Source organism: Ambystoma mexicanum, chromosome 3p (assembly GCF_040938575.1).
Source record: "Ambystoma mexicanum isolate Mex_15411 chromosome 3p, UKY_AmexF1_1, whole genome shotgun sequence".
Taxonomy (NCBI): domain Eukaryota; kingdom Metazoa; phylum Chordata; class Amphibia; order Caudata; family Ambystomatidae; genus Ambystoma; species Ambystoma mexicanum.
The window spans coordinates 1,210,321,158-1,210,346,101 of record NC_090925.1 but is presented as its reverse complement, the minus strand read 5'-3'; the positions used below and the strand labels follow the sequence as shown (position 1 = coordinate 1,210,346,101).

General features: G+C 45.4%; 1 protein-coding gene across 1 annotated transcript in view; it reads right to left on the bottom strand.

Moving 5' to 3' along the window:
* The window catches only part of GFPT2 (glutamine-fructose-6-phosphate transaminase 2), a 131,042-nt gene that overhangs the window by 40,095 nt on the left and 66,003 nt on the right, over positions 1 to 24,944 (bottom strand). The window contains exons 8-13 of the mRNA XM_069652649.1: positions 22,108 to 22,187; positions 8,752 to 8,838; positions 8,291 to 8,411; positions 7,149 to 7,312; positions 4,461 to 4,556; positions 473 to 570 (exon numbers count right to left, since the gene is read on the bottom strand). Of these exons, the coding sequence (XP_069508750.1) occupies positions 473 to 570; positions 4,461 to 4,556; positions 7,149 to 7,312; positions 8,291 to 8,411; positions 8,752 to 8,838; positions 22,108 to 22,187 (646 nt within the window). The remainder of the gene's footprint in view (positions 1 to 472; positions 571 to 4,460; positions 4,557 to 7,148; positions 7,313 to 8,290; positions 8,412 to 8,751; positions 8,839 to 22,107; positions 22,188 to 24,944) is intronic.

The following is a 24,944-nucleotide window of genomic DNA, read 5'->3' as shown; positions in this document are numbered from 1 at the left end:
CACTCAGTCCCGCACGTCTGGTGTAGGATATTGACTGGTGGTAAAGTGCTGTCAATCCACACTTGGAGTCCATGGGGATTTTCGCGAGTGATAATTCCAAGGTAGTAAATCCAATGATTTTGTAGATAAAGTGGTAGATATATCTCCAGCCGCATGCTGGAGGCAAACCCACACCCTCATCTCCAATCTGGAACTTCAACATTGCTGGTAATTCTCCACCACAAATGTGGCGGCAATGGAATTATCACCAAACGTGCCACACAATGGCAAACTAGTATGAGGCCCATTGTTCCAATTACATTGTTTACCGTTACTGTTCTGGGTATTCTGGGTATTGACCACATTTGTCTTGCATCCCCCTTTATGCATTTGATTAAAATGCAATGGGTTGCATTACATCCAGCACAGAAATGGCGTATTGAAGAATGTGGGCAAATGAAACAGCTCCATTATTGCGGGCAGAGGCACTTACCGCAATGGCCGCATGATAGCTCGTCCCACAGCCAATCAGGATGAGCCTCCTGCATCGCTTGAATTCTTTCATGTGATCCTTCAGTCCGCCAACTAGAACTAAAGCATGAGCAAAAACATGTATAAAGAGGGAAGCATTTGAAACATAGGTGTACAAAAATCCAAACCAAAATTACACATGTGTATTTAGTAAAAATGGCGAGTAGATTTTAAAGGAAATCTATAAAAACATAATGATGGAAGAATTGGATAAGATTAGCAAAAGAAAGGAAAAAACATATACTTGTTGAATGGATGCTCTAACTATAAAAGAAAATCTGTTTACCAATGGCGATGCCCAAGCTCTGAGTGCTAGCACTGGGAATCATGTTGAATATTTTCCCATCATGCATTGGTTAGCTATCTGTACACTGGGGGTACGAGCATTGGTTCTGTTAACCTCAATGTGAAAGCCCTTTTTTGAATTTGGGGGAAACCCCTCAGTACCTGCTTTTAAAATGTATTTCCCTTCGTTCAATCTCTATGTCGTTGGGGTATATTACCCAAAACGATACCTTGTAAACAATGCCTTTACGCGGATGCTATGGCAGGCGGATGCCTTGGCAACAATGTAAAGACATGACATGCATATCATTCAAGGAGTAGAGTTCATTGTAGGCGCATACTTAGGCGCTGATATATCCTGTGCTGTCAAATACCATCTAGGAGGGGTGTTGGAAGTATCTTGACCAGATTTGGCCAATAATGGACAGCCAATCAAATGCTCTAGAGGCCATACTTGAAAGTTCCAACTTCCTAATATTTTGAGATTGCGGGCTACTGTTTAAGATTAAAATGTCAGTATTGTGCATGGAGCAAAATTAGTTTCCTAAAATACAAACATTACATTATCCATATTATGTCTGTTTTTTTGTTTAAAATATTTTGAGTTGTATATAGATTTGCAGAGATCTATGTTCTAGTTTTAGTTCATATGTACTTCTGTGTATTTTGGATTTCACGCAATATAATACTGTGATTATCAACACACTTGACACGGAGGCATAGATTTTGGTTATGGTTTACGCATCATTAAATCATGCTGCAGTATAGCCAAGAGGTTTTGGACAGCAATATACTGTAGGTAATAGAACACTACACATTAGAATCGTGTTCACAATGAATGAATGATTGACTCATCATTGAACACTGTACACATAATGTTCGGAGATTTCTCTTAGATCTAGTGTGGGAATCTTTAAATGTGAACCTTGCTGAATTTACGTGAAGCTATAACTTGTGCACAGATTTGGACATGGTGATGCTGAGTAAGCAGAAAGGTTATTATGATTTTCAAGCTTAAGGTAGGCATTACGGCTTGTGAGGTTCAATGTTCCTGATGTGCCTTTGGAAATTATGACCAGTCCCTTTTTTTTTACAGCCGTTGAGTATGAGGACACTTGAGCCCTCTAGGTTTCTATGGGGAATACATAGGTTGTAGAGATTGCCTATCAGCAACTTCCTATTGATCCAGGGTTGTCCATCTTCAGGCTTAGAGGGCCTGGATCATGACGGGTTTTCAGGATATCCCTCATTAATATTCATGAGGAATTATTTGTATAACTTTAGCAGCGTTGTATGCAAATGTATCTCATAAATATTAATGAAGGGTATCCTGAAAACCCGACATGGATCCGGCCCTTGATAGGAAGAACTCTATTTTGGGCAATATATTATTGCATTTCTTACAGGCTTGACTAGGCATTGCATAAATACAGTAATTTGTTGGGACGAATCTGTGGATGTCATCCCCTCTCCCCTTGAGGGAGATCCTCCCATGGGGCCAATTCCCCATGAGGGTGTTGCACTGGGAGAGGATTGCATGGGAGAGGAAGCCCCTTATGGGATTAGGGACGATCATCCCCTGTGAACGCGGTATACCACCAGGATGTTATAACCTCCCTCTTTCCCCAAGCCAAACTCTCCTTCCATCTGTCCAACCAATGCCGATGTATTTTATCTAGCCCCCCCAGAAAATACAAGTGCCTTTACATATAGTTCCAATAGAAGTACTGTGAAGACGAAGGTGACCAGGAGTATGAATATCACTCCAGAGAACTGGAGTGAACGGTCTAGTTTCTCACAGCATTTCATTAGTCAAAGGAAATACAAAGTAGGGATACCAACATGGAGTGAACAGGGTAGCGCAGGAGAAGACGTTGTGCACAAAGGCAAATGGGAGCACAAAGGTAGTCCAGGGAAAAGGAGCTATCATGTATGCTGCCTGGACAAACCTCTGTGCGTCCCAAATTTCAGCAAGATGCTGGTCTGCAGAGACACATCCCAAGAAGGTAACAGAGAGTGGTGGAGCAACCAATGATGCGAAAAGGAACCCAAGAATGGCTGGAGAGAGATGGTCCTGAACCAGGAGGAAGTATTGCCAGAGCCCCACAGCGAAGCACCAGTGCTCGGGAGATATGAACCACACCAACAGGTATGCAGGCAGACCAAGAGATGCTAGAGGCTCGGGAGGAGTCGGGGGAACATCTGTAGAACACGAGATAAGATGGATGTGGGACCCCGAGAACCTGAGAGAAAGAAAGGGACACTTGTATGCTTGGCAGGAGAGTAAACCAAGTCAACAAGACACATTGTTGCGAGTCTGAGACCAGCACCCATATAGGAGCCAGAGGGCCTGGGAGTCCCAGTGCTCAAGTCCTAAAAAGTTCAGTGGGGGGACTCATCAACAAATGCAATGGGATGTGATGTCACCAGAAATTAGTTTATCAAGGTGAAATATGCACATTTTATCCAATTGGCTTTGCATAACCACGCAAATTGCACAGGATTAAAGGCATTTGCCTTTCATAAAATCAACACACACAAAACCAAGAGAGGATAGTTTTCTCTAATCGTTTTTTTGAAAGAGTTAAAAGGTGTGCATGTTTTAAACTCCAAGAACTAATACAAATGTTTTCTCTCAAACTTTCAGTACCAGAATGGGCTATTTCACCTTTAGTTGTTTATTATTTTTGATCAGATTATATAGTGCAGAGTTCGACTTTAATTCATAAATTAAAATAGGACATTCAATGTTTCTTATTTTAGCTGGGGGGTGACTGAGTCCACCCTCTGAAAAAATTGGGTGGACTCCATCCACCTGCGTGTACCCTCGACTTTATCCCTGCATGGGACCCTGAAAGAAACACAGACAGTACAAAACGAAACATATGCTTGGCAGGAGAGTAAACCAAGTGATTGAAACCGTGCAGTGCAGGCATGGGACCCGCACCCAAATAAGAGCCAGAGAATAGGAGGGTCTGGGACCCTGAGAGAAAGAGAGACAGAACAGAAGTAAACATACGCTTGGCAGGACAGGGTACCAAGCTGGTATCAAAGAACACTGCCAGTCTGGGGCTCACACCAATATGGAAATCAACAAATACAAATAGGTGCATTCAAGAAGGTAGGGGTCTGGGACCCAAGGAGATAAACACAAGGAAACTGCATAAGGAGGAGGCCAGCTCCTAAAGCAGAACTAGAAGGAATCCAGGGGAAAGGAGCTAACCCCCAATAATTTGAAGTAATCTATAGTGGACAAGGAACAGTTCTTTTTGCTGTTTTATCAACCGAGACATTGGGAACTTTTTCTGTTGACAAGAAGTGTTATGGCCATTTTAGTTTTGAAAAAACAATATCCCTTGTGTATTGGATTTAGGTTATTAGTGTTTGGGTCCGAAGCAGGGTTTTTGGACACAGCAGCGACTGGCCATTTGTTTTGGCATCCTGATGTTTTCCTTAGATTTCTTTGAGGCAGGGAACCCCGTCTTAGCTTTTTTCGGACAGAGAGACTGTTTTTTCCACCCTTTTACTGGTTGATAACAGTTTATAACCAAAACTATGCCACCTGTGTGTCCGGGCCTTGCTTCTGCGCCCTTACAGCGTTCAAAGATACCAAACTTTGTCATATCTGTAGCGGGACATCACTGAAACACAAAGGTAAGCCTTACCTGTGTTGTTCTCAAAATTCACTCGTCCTCTCATGGTATTGAAAACGGATTCTGGTTGCTCGAAGATTTCCTTCTGCATAAATGCACTGAAGTTGCCTATTAAATAAAAGGGATGTCAGTTTTGACATTGTTCAAAATATGAGTAAACACATTTTTATTTGCAAATTTTTCAATATGTTTTCCAACAATCAATATCTTGTCCTCACAACAAAATGAAATCTATCTAGAGTAAATTGGAAAAATATCATTTTGATGTATAGTGAACCCCGATATTGATAACAAACATAAATACTCTGAAGTATAGAAAAGCCAAAATTACACAGATGTGCGCAGCCAATAAAGACCCAACACAATCTACACTACAGTTAAAAGGTTTCACAGTATTTGCCTTCCTAAGACTGCCCAACACCATATCAAGTTTTCTTCATACCGTAATTGATTTTTGATTTTTAGGCGGGCTTTTGCCATCACAAATAATCATTTTCAGAGATAGAATGCATCATAATTTGTCAAGAACAAAGGTGTGCATACCCAAAAGAGCATCAGATCCGTCAAGTGAGGGGGCGACCCTAGGCACCGGTATGTATATTTCCCAAATGATGGCTTTTGATCTCGAATACGTATATATGTTTATATATGTATTTATACACCATTTACTCGCCATGGAAATATTTGAAGGGGAGAAGAATTTATTTGGAAAGATATCAGTGATACACAGTAATGAAAGCCCCACCATGAGGGCAGCGAGCAGAGGTGAGGGAGAAGCGTAGAACACTGAAGAGCAGCGTTAACCAACCTGCCACCTTTCAGATATCTTGGCCTACAACACCCATCAGCCCCAGTGGTGAGGGATCATGGGTGCTGTAGGCCCAAACATATAGATGGTGACATTTAGGCTACCCAGATTGGGAAAGGTAATGGTTTCGAAGCAGGTTGAGCATCGCAGTGGTTGCAATGGTGGTGATAAATGAGCGGAGGTTGAGATTACTGTCGGGAAGGACCCAGACTTTGAAGACCTTAGTAGATGGTGTGAAAAGGTCAGAGCGAAAGGCTATGATGGAGACACGGAAAGGTGGAGCATGGTGATCTGGGAGGGAGGAGACTTTGGTCTTAGCAAAGTTGGGCATATAAAACTGCCGTACTACCTAGTGTCAGATGGCCAAAAGACAATAAAGAGATGAAAGGTTGGGCGCAAAGTTGGGACAGAACAATAGGATTTAGGGATCGGCAACAAAAAGACAGGAGTATCCAAAGGGGGGGATGAACATAGCAAGCCCTAAGTGCTAGAAGGTAAGGTGCAGAAGGCTGGGCCTGGGGGGGGGTCCTACAGGGAAATGGGTGCGGTCCAGGGTATTCACATAGTATGGAACATGACCAATCAGAGAGGTAGGAAGCACCCCAAAAAGTGAAAATTTCCCCTGGAGAAGAGGGCACCAGAAGAATATCCATCATTTGATGAAAACCATGAATATGTGATTGCTACTGGTTCTGGGGAAATCCATTTGGAGTTTGAAAGGTTTATATGGCTGTTTGGTGGATGCAGTACATTGGAAATTGAAAGTTTAGAAAAGGTCTTATTCCACAAAACAATGATCACCTTTTATTCACTTAAGAAGGGCAAAAAGCTGTGTTTTGAATCTACGACCTGCATTTTATGCGCGAGCCAGACATCACCTGGATTTTGCCAAGAGATCCGCTAATCCCCCATTAAACAGTCTGTAAAATAGAATTGCAGCACTGTTTAAGATGTGCTCAGAACTTTCTTTAGAATGTAATGGAGTTTTTGGGAAACACATTATCAAGTCAACAAATGCGAGTTTTCTTGACAGAGTAAGCTGTGGTCTAAGAATCAAAGATGTGTTGTAATGCGTTTCCAGTCATACTGCTGTCTGGAGGACATATTGCTGGGAGAATGGTGTTCCTTCTCCCACTATCCAGCAGTGCATGCTCATATTCCACATCTGGAGTCTCTTTACACAACTATACTAGTCTTAGTATATGTTGTGGTTGCTGTGTGTAGAAAGAAACAAATATTGTTGGTCCCAGCAATGTTTTTCACGCAGAGAAAGTGATGTGGAAGTGTTAAGAATGCGCGCAAGCGTGTTTATAAGTTCAATCAGTGCAGTTTCAAAGAGATCTCATCACAGAAAGTGGAAATGTTTAGGTCATTCTAGCAATTACAACCTGCTACAAAATTGTATACAATTGTACGTCCTTCTTTCATAAGAGTCATGTTTCAAGTGTGAAGTTTTTGTAAATGTTTCTGTACATGGCCCCTTCAATAACATCTGCCCAAGGACTTATCCAGGTGCACTCACCGACCAACTCACAGACCGTAACTCACAGCACTGTGGTGCTGTTAATAAATGTCAGCCCAAACACTGGATCTCACAGACTTTACAGCTTGCGATCTAGGCCTGGACTTGAAACGATAACAATTAAATAAATACAATATGTGGCTAATATATCCCAACTAATCATAGGAACCACTGGCTATTTTAGGAAAACAAGATTGGATTAACTAGAGAAAGCCTTCTACTCCCAGGTCCCAGCTCTGATGTTCTTGGTACAGGCCAACAGTGCAGACAAAGGCTCAGTTCATTGCTTTGAAGAGGTGGCCCTCCATGACACGAGCTTCCTCGTCAGAAACATTTCCCTGTGTTCTCTCTGGGGCGTGTCTCTCCCCACCTTTCATGATCTGCTGCAGCTCCATCTGCAGCGTCTGGATGACGCGCGAGGGGTCATCCCCCACGGAACGCTTAATCCGGTGGATGCTCAGTCTTCCTTCAGACACCGAAGCCACATCGTCGTCCTCTAGGAAAATGACCCTGTTGGTGTGTTCGATAATGGCACTAGGGAAAGGGAAACAGAAAGGAAGATGTGTTCTGCTGTTAGGACCTCGGCAGCATTGGGCTGGGGGGCAGAGGGGGGTGCTGCCCTTTCCCCTGGGCCTGCATGCATTGATTGCTCGCTCATCGCTCCACAGCGTACTACTAACAGTGTAGGCGCCTGCCACTCTCAATCAGCCCACCGGCACTGCTTCAAGGGTAATAACAGGAACATGCAGGCAGAGAGCATATCAGTATTCCTAATGTGTGGTGTTTAGATAAGTAGCCATTACATGCAATGCCTTAGAGGAGATCAAAGCCTCCAGGCCGCTGGGCAATTTATAAATCCAAATAAATAAATAAATAAAGCACATTGCAAGGAAAAACAAAGTAGCAAATTCTATTTTGTACTTAGCATAACTTTCAATGTTTTTAACGAAATATGTAATCAGACGTTTTGTAATTGACCTAATTTCCATGTTAATAATGGTAATATGGAAGTAAACATTCTAGAACAATGGAGAAAGAAGTGTGCGTGCATTTCTTGTAGCATTTTTTAAAAAATGTTTTCATTCCATGTATAGCCTTGGGCTTTTGATTTCTTAAACAAACTAATTCATGGTGGTGATATTTAGAAAAATAAAATCTAAAATAATGATCAGATCTGTCAAGTCACAGTGTGCTCCAATGATTTGGTGATGTCTAATTCAGTTGTGGCTTTAAACCTAGTGACTTTACACAGCATAACATAGCACAGCAACACTGTGCGTCTTAGTTTGAAAAGGCATCCAAAAAAACGTAAACATTTTTTTTAGCTGACTTATCAATATCAATTAATGATTTTAAAAGGTGCTGATAGTTATCAAACTATACATGAAGCACATGAATGACTGTATACAATAATTGTATGCACAAAAGCAAAGGCTATGCTGTGTACTCATTTCCTTGCATTCAATATATTCCCAGCTGCAGCACAGTCCTCAGACCCCCTTTCTCCATTACCTTGCATCAGAAGCAAAGAAATACTCCACCGACTTCTCATTCCCAACAGGATAAAGGCAGGTGGAGCTGTCCCGTCTCTTCTGCCTAGATTTGCAGGTCTTTATAATCCCGATGTTGTTGCCTATTGAGCAGAAGAGGGAGGTTTGCTGTTTATGCAGAAAGGCACCTCAGAGAACACCATGTTACTCCCAGGGCGCCCAATGCACCCTGCCCCTGAGCATGCAAAGGAGAACACCCAGCCAGAAATGCATTCTTTGCAGGAAAGACCTAAGCCTGTCCTCAGACAGGAAGAAGATGGTCTGTAATTGATGCACATGTGCAAGTTAGCAAAGAGAAAGCAAACACAGTGCATCTGCCAGAACCACGCCCGGAAGAGGAAGCTCAGATGCAAGCCTCTCCCCTGAAGAACCACAGCCACAAGCAAGAGGACCAGAGAAGGAATGCATTGAACAATACTCCACCTATGATAACATCTTCCAATTCTTGAAAAGCTGTAGTTTTGGTGGAAAGGCTACACTGTGTGTCCAAAGTGTATGAACCCTGGGATACTGGATAAAATAAATGTTGAAAAGAAAGTCAAGACAGGGTGAGTTGGACATTCAAATACGATGCATCAGTAAGGCTGTAATGTTTAGAAACGAGAAACGCATGCAGCGCAGCTCCGGGCCCCCGCACAGGGATCACAAACATTGTACATGCCAGTCCACTAGTTTTACATGTGTCAGTGGGATGGATATTATGTATGTCCTGGATTAGCTCCAAAGGATTTTAGTTAGAGTGAAGGCAGCAGTTTCCAAAATGTAGTGCCCCGTTGTCATGGCTTCAATGTTTGCCTGCTTTGACTAACTAGTAATACCTTCTGGGACTTACGCGCAGTAATACCTAGCTCTCCTCTAAGGCAGGGTGCAGCCTGGCCTCTCATGATGTATGGAACCCTATCATACATACATGCTCTTTTCATATTGATCTTGTGGCTATTGGTATGATATGATATGATAGGGTATTTATAGCGCACTTAATACCCAGAGGTTTCGAAGTGCGCACCGCGGATCGAACCTGTGTTGCTCCGTGTCACCTTGCTTCCCAGTCGAGCATGTTGCCGCTGAGCTATCCTCCCGAGCTATCCTCCCGAGACGATATTGGTCCATCTTCAAACACTAATAGGATAATTCCTGGCCAATTAGATATCGTCCACATATGGTAACATGACCAAACCAATGACACCTTGCACATTGATCTCTTTGGGGGCCAATATTATTTTGGAATAAGTCTGCCATTATGGATGCCTCCAAAAAGGAGTTTATGGTGGTAGAAAATGGATGTCTTATCCCTGTTCCCTGTTGATTGGTCTACACCGGTCAGTAAATGTTGATATTATTGGCCAAGAAGAATTGCCTTTCAAAAAATGGAGACAGATAAGGATTGCGCTCTGAACTTTTACCAATTCTAACATGCATTTTTTTTGTGATTGGGATACTGTTAGGGTTGCTTCCTCTCTCCTTTGAGGTGTGTTTGTTTGTTGTAGGAAAGGAGGTGTTAGAGTTGGCTCTTATACTTGCATGTGTGCTGAGCCAGGATTGATGTCACCATCAGAATGTAGGCTGTGAGTGTGGAGTGTGAGATTAGAATGTTTAGAGTTGAATGGGTTCCAATCCAGGCAGTTAGATTGTGAGCCTGGGTGGTGGGTGCCAGTGGGCTCCTGCTCCTGTCCCTTTCCTCTTTATCTCCTAATAGCTATGATGACATCTGATCCTTGTAACAGAAGAACCCTAATAAAGTAACCACTATGCGTGAGATTTGTGATCCTAAAGCACAATAAGAGTGATGTTGGTCATTAATGGTTACCACAATCTTTGAGGCATTTCAGCATTTAGAGTTGCCCATGCTTTGGCAACATGGACTTTTAGGAAATGAGATCTGCAATTTATAATGTGATTATTGATATGTCATTGCAATGCTTACTGTAACCATTTTTGAGACATGGCAGGCGTGATGTTTTGTTTGTGCGTGCATGGATGTGCAACCCATGATGACTGCTAGAGTGACTGCAGCGCTCCTTAGCAGTTAACATTCTATGTGAGGGTTGTCTGTATTTTGAACATCCTGTGTTTCATGTGTGTGTTGGAGTAGTATGTGAATGTTTTAGTGTTGGTGCATGACCAGTGTTTGGTTTTGAAATCTTTTGGGATTTTTTTTGGAATGTGTTTTAATTGATGTACATGACCAGGGTTGGTCAGGGGACTCTGCGGAGTTGGAGGTGTTTGGTGTTTTGAGGCCCTGCGGGGTCAGTGATGTTACTAGTGGTAGGCTAGTATAGAAGCTAGTTGGAACTTTGATGAATAGGTTAGTGACTCTGAGGGGTCCAGAGGTATCTAGTAGGAGACTAGTACCATAAGCTTTGCAAAGCTGTGTTGTTGTGATGATTGGTGGCTCTGAGGAGTTTACATGAAACTTAGTGAAGCTTTTATGTTGTTTTGGATTGTGGCTCTGCGGAGCAGTCCAGAGGCATCTAGCAGGGGACTAGTGCCTGAAGCTGTGTGAAGCTTTGATGTTTTTGGTGACCTTGGAGTTGTTAAGGTCCAGGGATTGCTTGGAATTCTGAAGATGCAAGTGACATTGCATTTAGTGTTTTCTTTTACCTTTAGGTGACTTTTGGAATTGTTCTTGAGTCCGCTCTTGATTACTTTCAGAAGCCTGGCAACGTTTCATCTGCAGCTGTGTTCACTTTGGGGTGTTTATTTGGTTTTGAAGGGCTCATTTGTCTGGCCAACATTTGTAGCGTTATGCTGGTGGTGGTTGTTTAGTGACAGCTGGTTGCGTTTCTTTATTGGTGTTATGAGGGGAGTGACTGGTGATTAGGTGTGTCTGTGTTGCTTGAATTTTGGATTGGATTTGACAGCGGCATGAGTTGTGACTGTGGTTTCTTGGTGACCCAGGTAGATTGTTGGGTTGTTAGTAAGTATCTTGCGCAGTTATAACAGTACCTGGTTTTTCCCGATTTTGGGAGTTAGTACTCGGAAGTGGCAGTTCGAGGTTCCTTTGTGGCAGAGAGGAACGGAAGGAGCTTTGTGTTTGGTTGGTCTTGGTAGTGTTGTGGTTTGTTTGCCGAGGTGGGCGGTTAGTGCTCGAAAGTGGCAGTTCGAGGTTCCTTTGTGGCAGGGGGGAACGGAAGGTGATTTGTCATGTTTTGATTGGTTAGGAATGTTAGTTGTGGCGGCTGGGACTGTCATAGGATGTTAGTTACACCTGTTTGTTCAATCTCTGGGGTTAGCGGAACTCTGCTGAGAGTGAGGTGTGTCTTGCTGTTGTGAAAGAGTGTGTTGTTCTTTATGCAAGAGGAGGAGGTGTTAGGGTTGTTTCCTCTCTCCTTTGAGGTGTGTTTGTTTGTTGTAGGAAAGGATGTGTTAGAGTTGGCTCTTATACTTGCATGTGTGCTGAGCCAGGATTGATGTCACCATCAGAATGTAGGCTGTGAGTGTGGAGTGTGAGATTAGAATGTTTAGAGTTGAATGGGTTCCAATCCAGGCAGTTAGATTGTGAGCCTGGGTGGTGGGTGCCAGTGGGCTCCTGCTCCTGTCCCTTTCCTCTTTATCTCCTAATAGCTATGATGACATCTGATCCTTGTAACAGAAGAACCCTAATAAAGTAACCACTATGCGTACCTGGCCTGTGTATCCTGAGTGTCCCTTGGAGTGAACCCTATGACCAAGAGCCGGTCATAACAGATACACACTGGACTATGACTGGTAAGTAATTCATGGAGGTTATATGTTCTTTCATCGCCAGTCATTTCTACAACTGTCTTTTAAGCGAGTACATAATTACCCCCAAACCCCTGCTCCCCCACCTATTTTTACCTATTCCCTACCCCCCAACCCCTTATCTGTCCTTTCCCACCACCCTAAAATGTTTGCTTACCTTTTTCGTAATTCTGTACACGTTTGAAAGCCAGTCATAGAAATGACTGGCGATGAAACGACGTTATACCTCATGGAATCTAGTTTGAAATGGTGTCCTTAAGACCTTGTAATACAAATCCATTGCTTCATATACATGCTAGTATTATGTGATGCCTTTAGTTGTTTAGATGAAATTGTTCTTGATGTTGTGTTTGCTACTGTATAAGTCTTCACTATTTATGTACATATTTTCACATTGAAAAAGTATGCTTTTCTTATTCAAAATAGGTGTCTGATACAGATTATTATTTAAAACTCATAGGGTTCTTTTTCGTCTGTTTTCCAATGTTTCGAGGGTGCCTCCTAGTTTTCTCCCAGGAGTTGGCTGTTATGGAATTCCGGGCAGGTAAGGAGATCCCTTTGCCTGTGCATTGGGTCGACTCGCTGCCAGGCTGCAGACGGTGGGCAATGGCTGCCTTAGGGATGCAGGTGTTTACATTAGGAATGTGTTTGTGTAGTCCAGTCAGGCTCATATAGGATTAATGAGATACATCTATGAAGTGACGTGAACTAAACTGCCACCAGCAAATCCATGACAAAAATGTAGCTTTCCCATCGGAATGCGCAGGACTGGTTGAGACCCTACTGTGTTTGGGTGCATTAGATATAGGCTGCTGGACATTGATTCAGATGTAATTGATACATAAAACGGGTTTGTTTTGAGAACCAGGAAGTGACTTGATGAAAGAAGGACTCACCTCAAAGTTCTGGAGCCTGATTTATGAAAATGTAATTTGGACCGCAGCTTGGCACATGCAAGTTGAGGCTGCAACCACCCGCAATTGCGACGGTATTGTGATTTGCTGCGGAATAGTATGCATGGCCCATCTGTCACAAATTGCAGCCAGAGATGCCCACGAGTCACAAAACCAAGTTGATCCCTAGGCGTAAGTCCCTGGAATGCAATACAAACACTGGTGACCGAAACGTGAAGAAAAGAACCCTAGCATTTTCCATGGAAGTGGTGTCAAACTTTGAGGAAAGTGGACGACTTTCAGGGAAAATATGGTTGAAAAGTTAAACCTGGTCCAGCAGAATTGCTTGTGTTCCTAACATGACTTTTGCCAGATTGGATCAGGGCAACTTGCTAGAGGAGCAATCATGGTGCCGGGGAATTACCATCCGTCCAGGGCTCTGTAAAGGGGATTTGTCCGGAGGAGCCATGCCCTCTCCCCCACCCCACACCCATTTCATCACAGGTACTTTAGTTCTCTGATGCGCTTCAGAAGGTCCATTTCGTGCCTCTGCTAATGAAGAACAGTTTGCCCGGGCAGCATTTTGACCATTTTGGTGGCCACAAAAAATCCTGTGCGAGTCAGGCCCCTAATCAGTTTAATAAAGAGGGTCTATCTTTTGCGAGACTGCCATAGCTGGCAAGTGTGGAGCGGCATTTGACCATCACACTGAGCCTTGCGCTGAACAGTGCATGTCCTGCTTTCATCGCAGCTACTGTAGTGCACACTTCTGTATCCAGGCTGTCTGTGCTGCACACTTCTGTATCCCGGCTGTCTGTGCTGCACATTTCTGTATCCAGGCTGTCTGTGCTGCACTTCTGTATCCAGGCTTTCTGTGCTGCACACGTCTGTATCCAGGCTGTCTGTGCTGCACACGTCTGTATCCAGGCTTTCTGTGCTGCACACTTCTGTATCCAGGCTGTCTGTGCTGCACACTTCTGTATCCAGGCTGTCTGTGCTGCACTTCTGTATCCAGGCTTTCTGTGCTGCACACGTCTGTATCCAGGCTGTCTGTGCTGCACACGTCTGTATCCAGGCTGTCTGTGCTGCACACTTCTGTATCCAGGCTTTCTGTGCTGCACACTTCTGTATCCAGGCTGTCTGTGCTGCACACTTCTGTATACAGGCTTTCTGTGCTGCACACTTCTGTATCCAGGCTTTCTTTGCTGCACATCACTTCGATGCAGGTGTGCACATTCACTTGAGGACTGCACCACACCTGTTTGGAGAACGTGTGGCACACAGGGTCTTTGTGCATGCCTTGCAGAGTTACTTTGGCCTCACAGATTCCCAATGTTGTCTTACTTCCACGCATACTATAGGACGATGAAGTGTCTATTGCTAGCCCGTAGAGGGCACACACTCTCCTTAGAGAGACGTTGGCACCTGAATATAGTAATAGAAGGTGATCTTGCTCAGAGTATGGATCAAGATAAAAGCTCTCCTATTCCTAGTGCAGGCAGGGCTCCTTTCAGACCCACGCTTCCACTGCAGAGCAGGTGTGTACATCTGAAGAACAGGGGTGTCAGTTTCAATCAGAAAGGCCTTGCAGTGTCATATTGGCAGATGGGGGAGGGAGGCCCCGGACGTATGCCAGGACAATACCTCCCAGATGAGAACAAGTGGTGAGACATTTTATGAGAGTGTACACTCAGTGGGACATAAAACAGGGACAAAACAAAGAAATGGGTGACTTACAAGGCAACATTAACTGAGGGGGAAAGTGCTGTCATCTAAAGAGGTGGACTGTACAAATATGCAAAGTGACATTATTATGCAGCACTGGAGGGCGTGGTCTGGTCAGGTGGGGAGGGTCGAGGGTGGGGCAGGGAGAGATTCCTCCTTGGTCAGTAGGTAACTTTCAAGTCAAGTTTTGAAGAGATCAACAGTCGGGTTGGCTTGTATTGTAAAGGCAGGAGATTAGATTTTTGAAATGGCCAGATTGGCAGGGTGCCAGTGCAATAGATTTCTTAGCTTATGAGTGGGTGGCACTAGGGATTTGCATCAGTGGTTTAGGTCACGCCATATGTTTGCTTTGGGGGTCTGCTTCTCAGAGGCAGTCCAGGGCTGAGCAGTGGGGGGCAGGAATGTGTGAATGTGCGTGCCCAGAAGGTGTCATGAGTGCACAGTGACTGTCAGTAAAAACACAGTCAATGAAGGGAATGAATAGGGAGAGACACGGGTAAGAGGTCCTTAGAGAGGGGCAAGAAAGTACAGCTTGGATTTCCTTTTGGTCACTGAAGAGGGGAGAAGAGGAGAAGATGGTGAAGAGATTGAGACGTTGAAATGAACAATGGAGTGATGAGAGGGAGATGGTTCCTTGGAGAGGTGTGAGGAAGAGGGCAAAGTAGAAAGAAAGACACGGTCAAGAGACTTCCCACCAGAGAGGGTAGGCTGGTCATGGATGGAGTAGGGGGAAGGTAAGAAGGAAAGAGATAAGCTTCAGGCAGGTTGCTGCAGAGGGTTGGGGGAGGTTAAAGTCTCCCATCAGGACAATGGAGGTGTCGCGGGAAGTGACTCCAGGGGAAAGGAGTTATGATTGGTTATTTATAACACGCTTAATACCCAGAGATTGTCTTGCTTCCAAGGCGAGCACGTTGCCCCTGAGCTATGCACCAGAGAGTTGAGAGGGTCAGGCAGTCGATCGGCAGAACAGTGAGAGGTGTAGGAGGTAGGAGTTGAATAGGGGCATATTCAAAGGAGCACAAGGTGAAGTCAGTAGAAGGCGCCCAATCATATTCCTTTAAATAGCACTTTTGCCAAAGGGCTTTTCATAGGACATGTCTATATACAATTATTAACCAACCGAAGCGGCTGCTCAGCTTACAAACCTTGGAAGGATAAAGGGCTGAGTCAGCCTTCACGGGATTCGAATCTGCGACCTGCAGATGACCCGCAGAGAATTAACTCGCTAAGGTACCTTAACACTCATGAACAGCAGGATTATCTGTGGTCATTTAAATAGTCTTTCTATACCCATTTACAAAGACAATCTTTTTGTGAAACAGACGGATGAAATATCCCAATTCTGGTAACAAATTTGAATTTAGAGTGTTGAAGACTGTCCATTAGTAAGCCATCTCAGACCAAGGTTCAGGGCAAGGGAGTATAATATAAAAAAGAAAAATGATGATCGTCGTGATGGCAAATCCAGTATCATCAGTAGCCTTTCACTTCACGTCCCCGATGCATCCCACTAGAGGTCGCTGTTGTCTCAATAGTTGCAGAGCTGAACAGAACCAATAAACCTTATTCTAAATGTGGTGGACGCTCAGATCTTTGTAGATGACCACTCTATCAGGGAAAATGACACCCAATCACAATTGGTGCGAGTGCGGTGGCTTTCAGACTTCAAAGTAACTGGGAAATAATGGCATTGTTCGCATTCCCGTGAAAGCAAGGTGCTAAAGAGGGTCTTGCAAAGGAACATGCCTGGAATCCATAAGTACCGTGTGCGTTGCATGGTGCGGGAGGCCCTTTACTCACCCAGGAGATCTGCGTGTTGTGGCAGCTTCCGGCTGTAAGCGCTGCGAAGCCCAGCCGTTGACACCAGGCCCCCATTCCTACCCCAACGTGGGTGCTGGATGCACATTTCATTAGTCAGGCTTTAGATGGCCCATCTAAAGGCTTCCCCCCTGCCCCCGCACTGTCCCTTCCCCCCAGCCATGAACTTGCGTGATCTCAGTGTCACGTGGCCTAGTAAGATCGTTGTCTTCCCTCTGTTCCCCCTCCCTTGCCTCGTCGCGCCTTGAAACACTTGTCTATAGGCGCGCTATGAATGCCATATCATACCATATATCATCACAATAAATGCTTGTTTTACATTTGCGTATGAGCAGAGGAAAGGTGTGTATGAGAGGAGAGGAGTGTATGAGAGGAGGAGAGAAGTGTATGAGAGGAGGATTGAGAGGAGGAGAGAAGTGTATGAGTGGAGGAGAGGGGTGTATGAGAGGAGGAGAGGGGCGTATGAGAGGAGGAGAGGGGTGTATGAGAGGAGGAGTGAGAGGAGGAGTGAGAGGGGGAGAGAGTCAGAGGAGGAGAGAAGTGTATGAGTGGAGGAGAGGGGCGTATGAGAGGAGGAAAGGGGCGTATGAGAGGAGGAGTGAGAGGAGGAGTGAGAGGGGGAGAGAAGTGTATGAGAGGACGAGAGGGGTGTATGAGAGGAGGAGTGAGAGGAGGAGTGAGAGGGGGAGAGAAGTGTATGAGAGGACAAGAGGGGTGTATGAGAGGAGGAAAGGGGTGTATGAGAGGAGGAGAGAAGTGTATGAGAGGAGTAGAGGGGTGTATGAGAGGAGGAGGGGGTGTTTGAGAGGAGGAGGGGGTGTATGAGAGGAGGAGTGAGAGGAGGAGTGAGAGGGGGAGGGAAGTGTATGAGAGGACGAGAGGGGTGTGTGAGAGGAGGAAAGGGGTGTATGAGAGGAGGAGAGGGGTGTATGAGAGGAGGAAAGGGGTGTATGAGAGGAGGAAAGGTGTGTATGTGAGGAGAGGAGTGCATGAGAGAAGGAGAGGAGTGTATGAGAGGAGAGGAGTGCATGAGAGGAAAAGAGTGCATGAGAGGAGGAGAGGGGTGTATCATAGGAGTGTATAAGAGGAGAGCATGAGAGAAGGAGAAGAGTGCATGAGAGGAGGAGAGGGGCGTATCAGAGGAGTGTATTAGAGGAGGAGAGGAAGAGAGGAGTGAAGGAGAGGAGTCCATGAGAGGGGTGCATGAGAGGAGAGGAGTGCATGAGAGGAGAGGAGTGTATTTTGTATTTGGATTTTATTGTATTTTATATAGCGCCTTAAGCCAAAGCGCTTCACATTATTACAGGGTACAGTACATAAATAATGATAAATAAATTAGAACATCTATTCTTACTGGTAGCAGGCAATCAGGGGCAATGAAGAAGAGGAATTTTTAAAGAAAGACGAAAGAGAGAATAGTCAGTGATAGAGCGGATGGAAAGTGAGAGAGCATTCCAGTGTAAAGGAGCAAGAAGCTGAAAAGATTGGAACTGGGACTGAGCACATGGAGGATGTAGGACACTCAGTCTAAAGAGAGAAGAAGAGCTAAGGGATGGAGATGGAGAATAGAAGGATAAGAGTGCAGCAATATAGTCAGGTGCGAGCTGATAGAGAGATTTAAAAACTAAGCAGAGAAAGTGAAATTTGAGTTGAGAGTGAAAGGGTAACCAGCCAAGTGAGGCCAGAGAAGAGGAGATAGCATCTCGATAGGAGAGAACACAGAGAAGACCAAAAGAAGAAGTATAGATTGATTTCAAGGGAGCAAGACAAGAAGATGGGAGGCCAAAGAGAGTGGTGGAGCAATAGAAGAGGCGTGAAAAGATTAAAGAGGAAATGAGAAGTTTAGTGGCTTGAAAAGTGAGGAAAGGATGAACTTTACGAAAATTATGAAGGTGAAAGCGGCAAGAACGAGAAGTGAGAGAGATGCAATGAGAAAAGTAAGATTGGAGTCAAAGTAAAGGCCAAGATTGCTGGGCTGTGGAAGAAAGAGAGATTAGAGGGAGGAAAGGATACAAAGGGAGGTGGTGGATGAGGAGGCAGAGTGTTAGCAGGGAAGAATAGAACCTCGGTCTTCCCTGCGTTTAAAGTGAGGAAATGGGATGCCATCCAAGCTTTGATAGCAGAGAGACAGGCTGCAGGGGTATGATGGATTTCAGGAGTGAAGGACGAGAAGGATAGAAAGAGGTGAGTGTTGTCGGCATAAAAGTGATGAGAGAGACAAAGGAGGAGATTATAGCTGCAACTTGAGAGGTCTAGAGGGAAAAGAGAAAATGATCCAAGACTGATCCTTGGGGAACTCCGTGCTCAAGGGAAAGATGTGGAGAGATCTGGCCAGTCCAGGAGACCGAGAAAGTCTTATTAGAATTAGATAGATAAGAAGAAAACCAGGAAAGAACAAAATCCCTGAGACCGAATGAAGAGAGAGATTCAAAGAGCAAATAATGATTGACAGTATCAAAAGCAGCAGATAAGTCAAGAAGAATAAGAAAGGAGGAGTGTTTAAAGTAGCGGGCTGTAAGAAGAGAATTGAGTACACAGATTAGAGCAGTCTCAGTAGAGTGGCGAGGACGAAAACCGGATTGGAAGCGAGGAAGGGGGGATAAATCAGTAACAAGGGATGAAATCTAAGAGTACACAAGGCGCTCTTAGAGTTTTCAAAGATAGGGTAGGAGGGAGATGAGACGGAAGTTAGAGACAATCAGAGAATTTGCTGTAGGTTTTTTCAAAATGGGGAGGATAGTTGCATGCTTAAAGGCTGTAGGGAAAACAGAGGTAGAGAGGAGGAGAGCGGGAGAGGAGTGTGAGATGGGAGAGGAGTGTATGAGAGGAGTGTATGAGAGGAGGAGAGGAATGTATAAGAGAGGAGAAGAGTGGTGGAGAGGAGTGCATGAGAGGAGGAGAGGAGAGTAGTGCATGAGAGGAGAGGAGTGTAGCAAAGGAGGAGAGGAGTGGAGGAGAAGAGTGCATGAGAGGGGTGGAGAGGAGTTTATTAGAGGAGGAGATAAGTGTATAAGAGGAGTGTATGAGAGGAGGAGATGTGTGTATGAGAGAAGGAGAGGGGTGTTTGAGAGGAGGAGAGGGGTGTATGAGAGGGGGAGGAGTGTATGAGAGGAGGAGAGTGTATAGGCGAGTACACAAGTGAAACACTTGTGTATAGGTGCGTTATAAATGCTGTATCATATCATATAAGAGAAGCGCATGAGAGGAGGAGAGGTTTGGAGGAGAGGGGTGTATGAGATAAGGAGAGGGGGTTATGAGATGAGGAGAGAGGTGTATGGGAAAAGAGTTTATGAGAGGTGGAGAGATGTGCATGAGAGGAGCAGAAGGGTGTAGGAGATGAGTGTATGAGAGGAGGGGAGTGCAGGAGAGGAGGAGAGGAGGAGGGGAGTGCATAAGGGGAGAAGAGGTGTGTATGAGAGGAGAAGAGTGTATGAGAGGAGCAGAGGGGTGTAGGAGAAGAGAGGAGTGGAGAAGAGGAGTCGTCCACTCATGCATTATTAGAAAGTATTATAAATCGATGCGATCAAGGCCATGAGCAGCAATAGAATACTGACCGCCATCGCGGTTTTCTGCGCATGCACCTTGCCGATGGCTTGTGTGTTGTATTTTGCACAGTGATCACTGTTGCAAATGCAAGCCATGCATGCGCTCATTGCATCGCTGGCGTCACAGACGGTACTGCTTTGCATTCTCGCACGTTTGGTGGGGTGTCATACTTTCAATTTGTATGATAAAAAATTGAGCAATGAATAAGATATGCATTATGCAAATATTATGTATCTCAATTTTGTTGAGGCATTTTGTATGACATCTAAGGTTGGTAAACAATTTACTAAAATCAATTGAATTGGATTTGATGCATAAGTAGTGGGGTGGGTGGGATGGGGTAATGAAACTGCCCTGAAACAGAACGTGCAACACTGATTTCAATCAGAAGAGGGCGCTGTGGAGAAGTTACAGGAGCACGTGGTTTAGATTGTCATGTCATGGCACTGTGGAAGTAGTTCACACTGGCAGTCCCAAACAATATGAAAGCATTGACTGCATGGGGCAGGTAGGCAAAAACAGGGAAGCCATTAATTATTAGCGATTCCTGAATCTATAATCCTTCCAGAGTTTGAAATTACCTTGCAATGCCAGCTCCCTCACTTCCAGATTACAGTCTTTCAGGCGCCAAGAGTATTCTATTCCCTGGTCGTGTAATGTATCCATGTTCTCATGAGCGCTGCATGTTGCCTTGCAGTCCTTCATGGTGCTTTACATTCGATTAGCCGGGGTGATCTGGATGTTCTATCACCAGGAATTCTAAGAAGAGTGCCCAGTTCTCAGGATGGCGGTGCCCAGTCCCTCGGCAGAGCGACGGGTGTGCTAGTTTACCTTGCTGGGGTGCAAAGAATGTGCTTGAATACGCCTAGCTGCAAAACCTGGGGGCAATTTGAAGCGTGGCACCTGCCAGTGGTAAGCACTATACAAACCAAATCATCTCTAGGCACATGCAGATCAGAGTGCCAGTGGCTGGATTTAGGACATTCCAGTGAATTATATACATCTCCGGGGTGGGGGCGGGGACTGGCAGTGGGAGCCCAACAGAGAGCCTGGTTCAGAGCGCAGAGGTAGCCGGTGACTGGGCCCTACTGTCTTCCCTCCACAAAGCCCCACACTCATTGTGCGCAGCCATGCCGGCACGCTCCCTCTGAATAAATGTACCTGCCTGACCTAAACGACAGTTTGTAGGCAGGGGTGGACTGGGAACCAAAAGAGGCCCTGGAAAGAATTACTGGAAACCAAAATAGGCCCTGGTAAGAATTACTAGAAACCAAAAGGGGCCCTAGAAATAATGTTCAAAATGGCCCCCTATTACACATTTTCTGCCAGCCCAAGCCCTTTTCTTATGAGAACACGTGTGGGAGAGCGGTGAGCTTTCATTTATGCCACCCCACGTTCCCATTCCCTTGTGTATGGCCTTTCAGGGGATGTGCAATGCTGGCAGGGGTCTTTATGCCCCCCCCCAACCCCCAGAGTATCTCCCTGCTCCACACAGAAAGGTCCAGGTTTAGCATGAGCCTTCCTGTTTACTGCTAACGCTTCCGCCTGCAGCACTACTGTGGAAATGTAAAGATTACATTTAAAGCCTGGCCCTGCCAATGTACTGGGACCCACGACCCCTAGATGGGCAGGGGGTGGGCCCTCGCCTGCTACCCATGCAGTGGCATTAAGCCAAAACATATGCAGGCATCAGCAATGCACGTGGCACTTGCATAGGTAGGCATAGAAGGGCTTGTGTTGTGGGTAGGCCCATTGCACCTACAGCCAGGCTCTTCCGCGGGCACACACCCCCCCTTTTGGAAAAGGAATGTGTGTGCAGGAAAAACTAGGACAAGATGCAATGCACACACACACACACACACACACACACATACACCCGGCGCCCGCGGGCCTTTGCCAATTGACACCAATGTATGTAAATTGTGCAGTGTCCAAAAATCAGTAAACGCGTCATAGTTGCAGTTTACCCAAATACACGCAAGCAGAACACGACACGAACGACACATTTTATAGAACTCAAGAAAAGCTGAGTAGCAAAAAACAAAAAAAGCTCAACACATTTGGCTGTACTTACATGTCCTGTACAAGATGGGCACGTGCTCAGTTGAGAGCTTGTGTTTACTGTGAATACCAATCAACAGGGGGCTCCCTCTCCTAAAACAAACACAAAAGGTTAGGGACAGCATGATTAACTCATTCTTACTACTCAAGGCCCAGGATGGCTGGTAGTTACTACCGTCATAATTAAATGACAGTGCAACATGGAACACAAAAAGGCATCACAAAGTGTTACATAGGCAGTACATGGATGTAACTATAAGAGACAGAGTGTGGCACCTGCACAGACAGCATTCAAAGCCACCTGTAAAGCATGAGCCACACTTCTGCATTAAAGCCCCTCCTTTCATATTTAGTGTGTGCCATTGTACGTCACTCGTGTGTATTTTCTGCCCAACAACTGGGTGGGTGCTTTAGGAGGGGATAAACGAGTATCCTAAACAAACCTCTGTGAGACCCCGCCCCAAAGGCGGTGGAGTTATGCATATCACCAAGTGTCACACAGTCACCAATTACACATCCTCCCACTCAGAGGGGCACTGGTCTCCTGTGGAAAGCCTGTCAACGGTTAGCCGGCGCGCGGCTACAAAGCGCATCCAGAGCCAGGGAATTCTACATCTGCACTTTAAGAGAGACCGGGGCCCGCCCAAGAGGGTGGGCACGGTCACAGACTGCACCCATCCATGTGGATAGCAACAATCCTTTTTAAAGGGTAGGTTTTTGCCTACACCCCATAAGAGAGTGGCTGTGTCATTATACGCATCCACCATTGCAGCGCAACGGCTGAGTTTTAGTAATCCCTCACAACACGCCAAGCTGCAAGTGGCACCCAGGCATTCCACCTGGTTATATGGGATCTTACCGACCACAATTACCGAGTGATCAAAATTTCACCACGGACAGAACACCGAAAAACACTGATATTTTTTTGTTTTTTGGGTGCGGGGGGGTGCCCCACCCAAACCCCCTGTTTTTTGTCCTTTTAACGCCACCCCAACCCATTTAAATCCCTTGCCCCACTACCCTTCAATTATTTCCTTAATGTTTGCACTCTTTTTTGGGCCGCTCTGAAATTTACCACTCTGTTTTGTTTGCAATAAAATGACTGGATACCATTCCACTTGCACCCGCTGTCATCTGGCACAGCATGCAGGATTACTAATGTACCGCCAGGCTGTTTCCCTCTACCATGCAAGGTGCAAGCTACAGGCCTCTCTATTTTACTGGCATCTGATCTGTATGGACTGAGCAACCTCGCCTTCATTTACCTGCATACCTGTGCAAAAGGCCATTGCAGGTGACATGCATTGTACTCATCTCTGCAAAAACATTTTGGGAGAGACAAATACAACATGTTTGAATGTTTTGGATGCTCCGAAGACGCCTCTGTTTGGTACACGCAGAATGCCCAGAAAAGAATCTCGTGCAGGAGCACTTCCCGGGATGCCATGGCCTAGGCTGTGGATGGGAGGACAGAATCCACGCTGGATGGCCCATACTAAATTCAGGACCATAACCCTATAACAGTGGTGTTCGTTGTCGCTTGCAGCTGGTGCCATTCCAGGAGGTATAGGCTGCGGCGGCTAGAAGTGTGCAGTGCTCCACAGTCCCACTACCCCCTGAAAAGCAGAATTTGGTGGACAAGAGGCATATGAAGAAGCCACTGTACCACTGTCAGAGTACGAACAGCCACCTTACAATGGACATGTGGACCAGTGCTCAAGGCACAGATTGCATGGCCATCACTGGCCACTGTGCCTCCTTCCCCCATGCCTCTCTGTAGGAAAGCCCAAGGCAGCAGGGCCAAATGTCACTCGCCAGGGGGCCTCAGTGTACATGTACGGATGTGACTGCAGGTCGCACAGGGGATAAAGTAAAGGAGGTTATGGGGCACTGGCTCACTACTCATGATTTACAAGTAAGCTTTCTAGCAGCTGACAATGGATCTAATGTTGTAGCGGACGGGCGGGCAGGTGAAACATGTCCTGCATGCCCCATGACCTCCATCTTGTGGTGACCCACTTCATAAGCCAATACCCCCCGCTAGATAAGAAAGTAATTGTGGTCCAGAGGATCTGTGCCCACTTTGACAGTGCCCAGAACATGTTACAAAAGCTGCACCCACTCCACACACAGCGGCCGCTCCCTTACAACCAGTTGAAAACTGCAATGATGACTCTGTGGAACTCAGCTCTCCAAATGCTGGAGTGCTTAAGGGAACAGTGCAACTCAGAGACCGACAACTTCAATCGCCCCTCCCGTAGCTGGATGGTGCCTCCTTAACAGTGATGCAGTGGTAAATCTTAAACAATGTTTGTTCTTTGCTGCACGGATTTGAAGAGGCCACCACGTGGGTAAGCCTGTATGTTACACCACCCAGGCAGGTACTGCCACTGTTGTATTGGTTGGAATTAAAATGATCCTACACAATACATGAACTGTCTGGCATTCCCTCCAACTAACAGGACATATTAACTTAGATCTCAATGTGCAAAACCCAAATGTGCCTAATGTGCCCAAGGTGTCAGTGTGCAAAGTACCAAATGTGCCTAATGTGTCAATGTGCAAAATACAAAACAAGTGACAATGACAAAGGGGTTCTCGCAAGACTGACACGAAGGGAAGGGGTTCTCGAAACACATAACCAGTAGGGAAGGTGCTTGGGCCCAGCATTGGAAAACTTCTCCCGTTCAAGCCCAAAGGTTGCTGTACAAGTCAGGAAACTTGGTTGGCTTTTAGGGAAACGTACAAGAGGAACTCTTCGTTTTAAAAAAAGAATTAAAAGGGAGTAAGGGTAACAAGGGAAGATTAGAGAGGGAGTCTAAAGAACACACAGACAAAAGGGGATAGAAC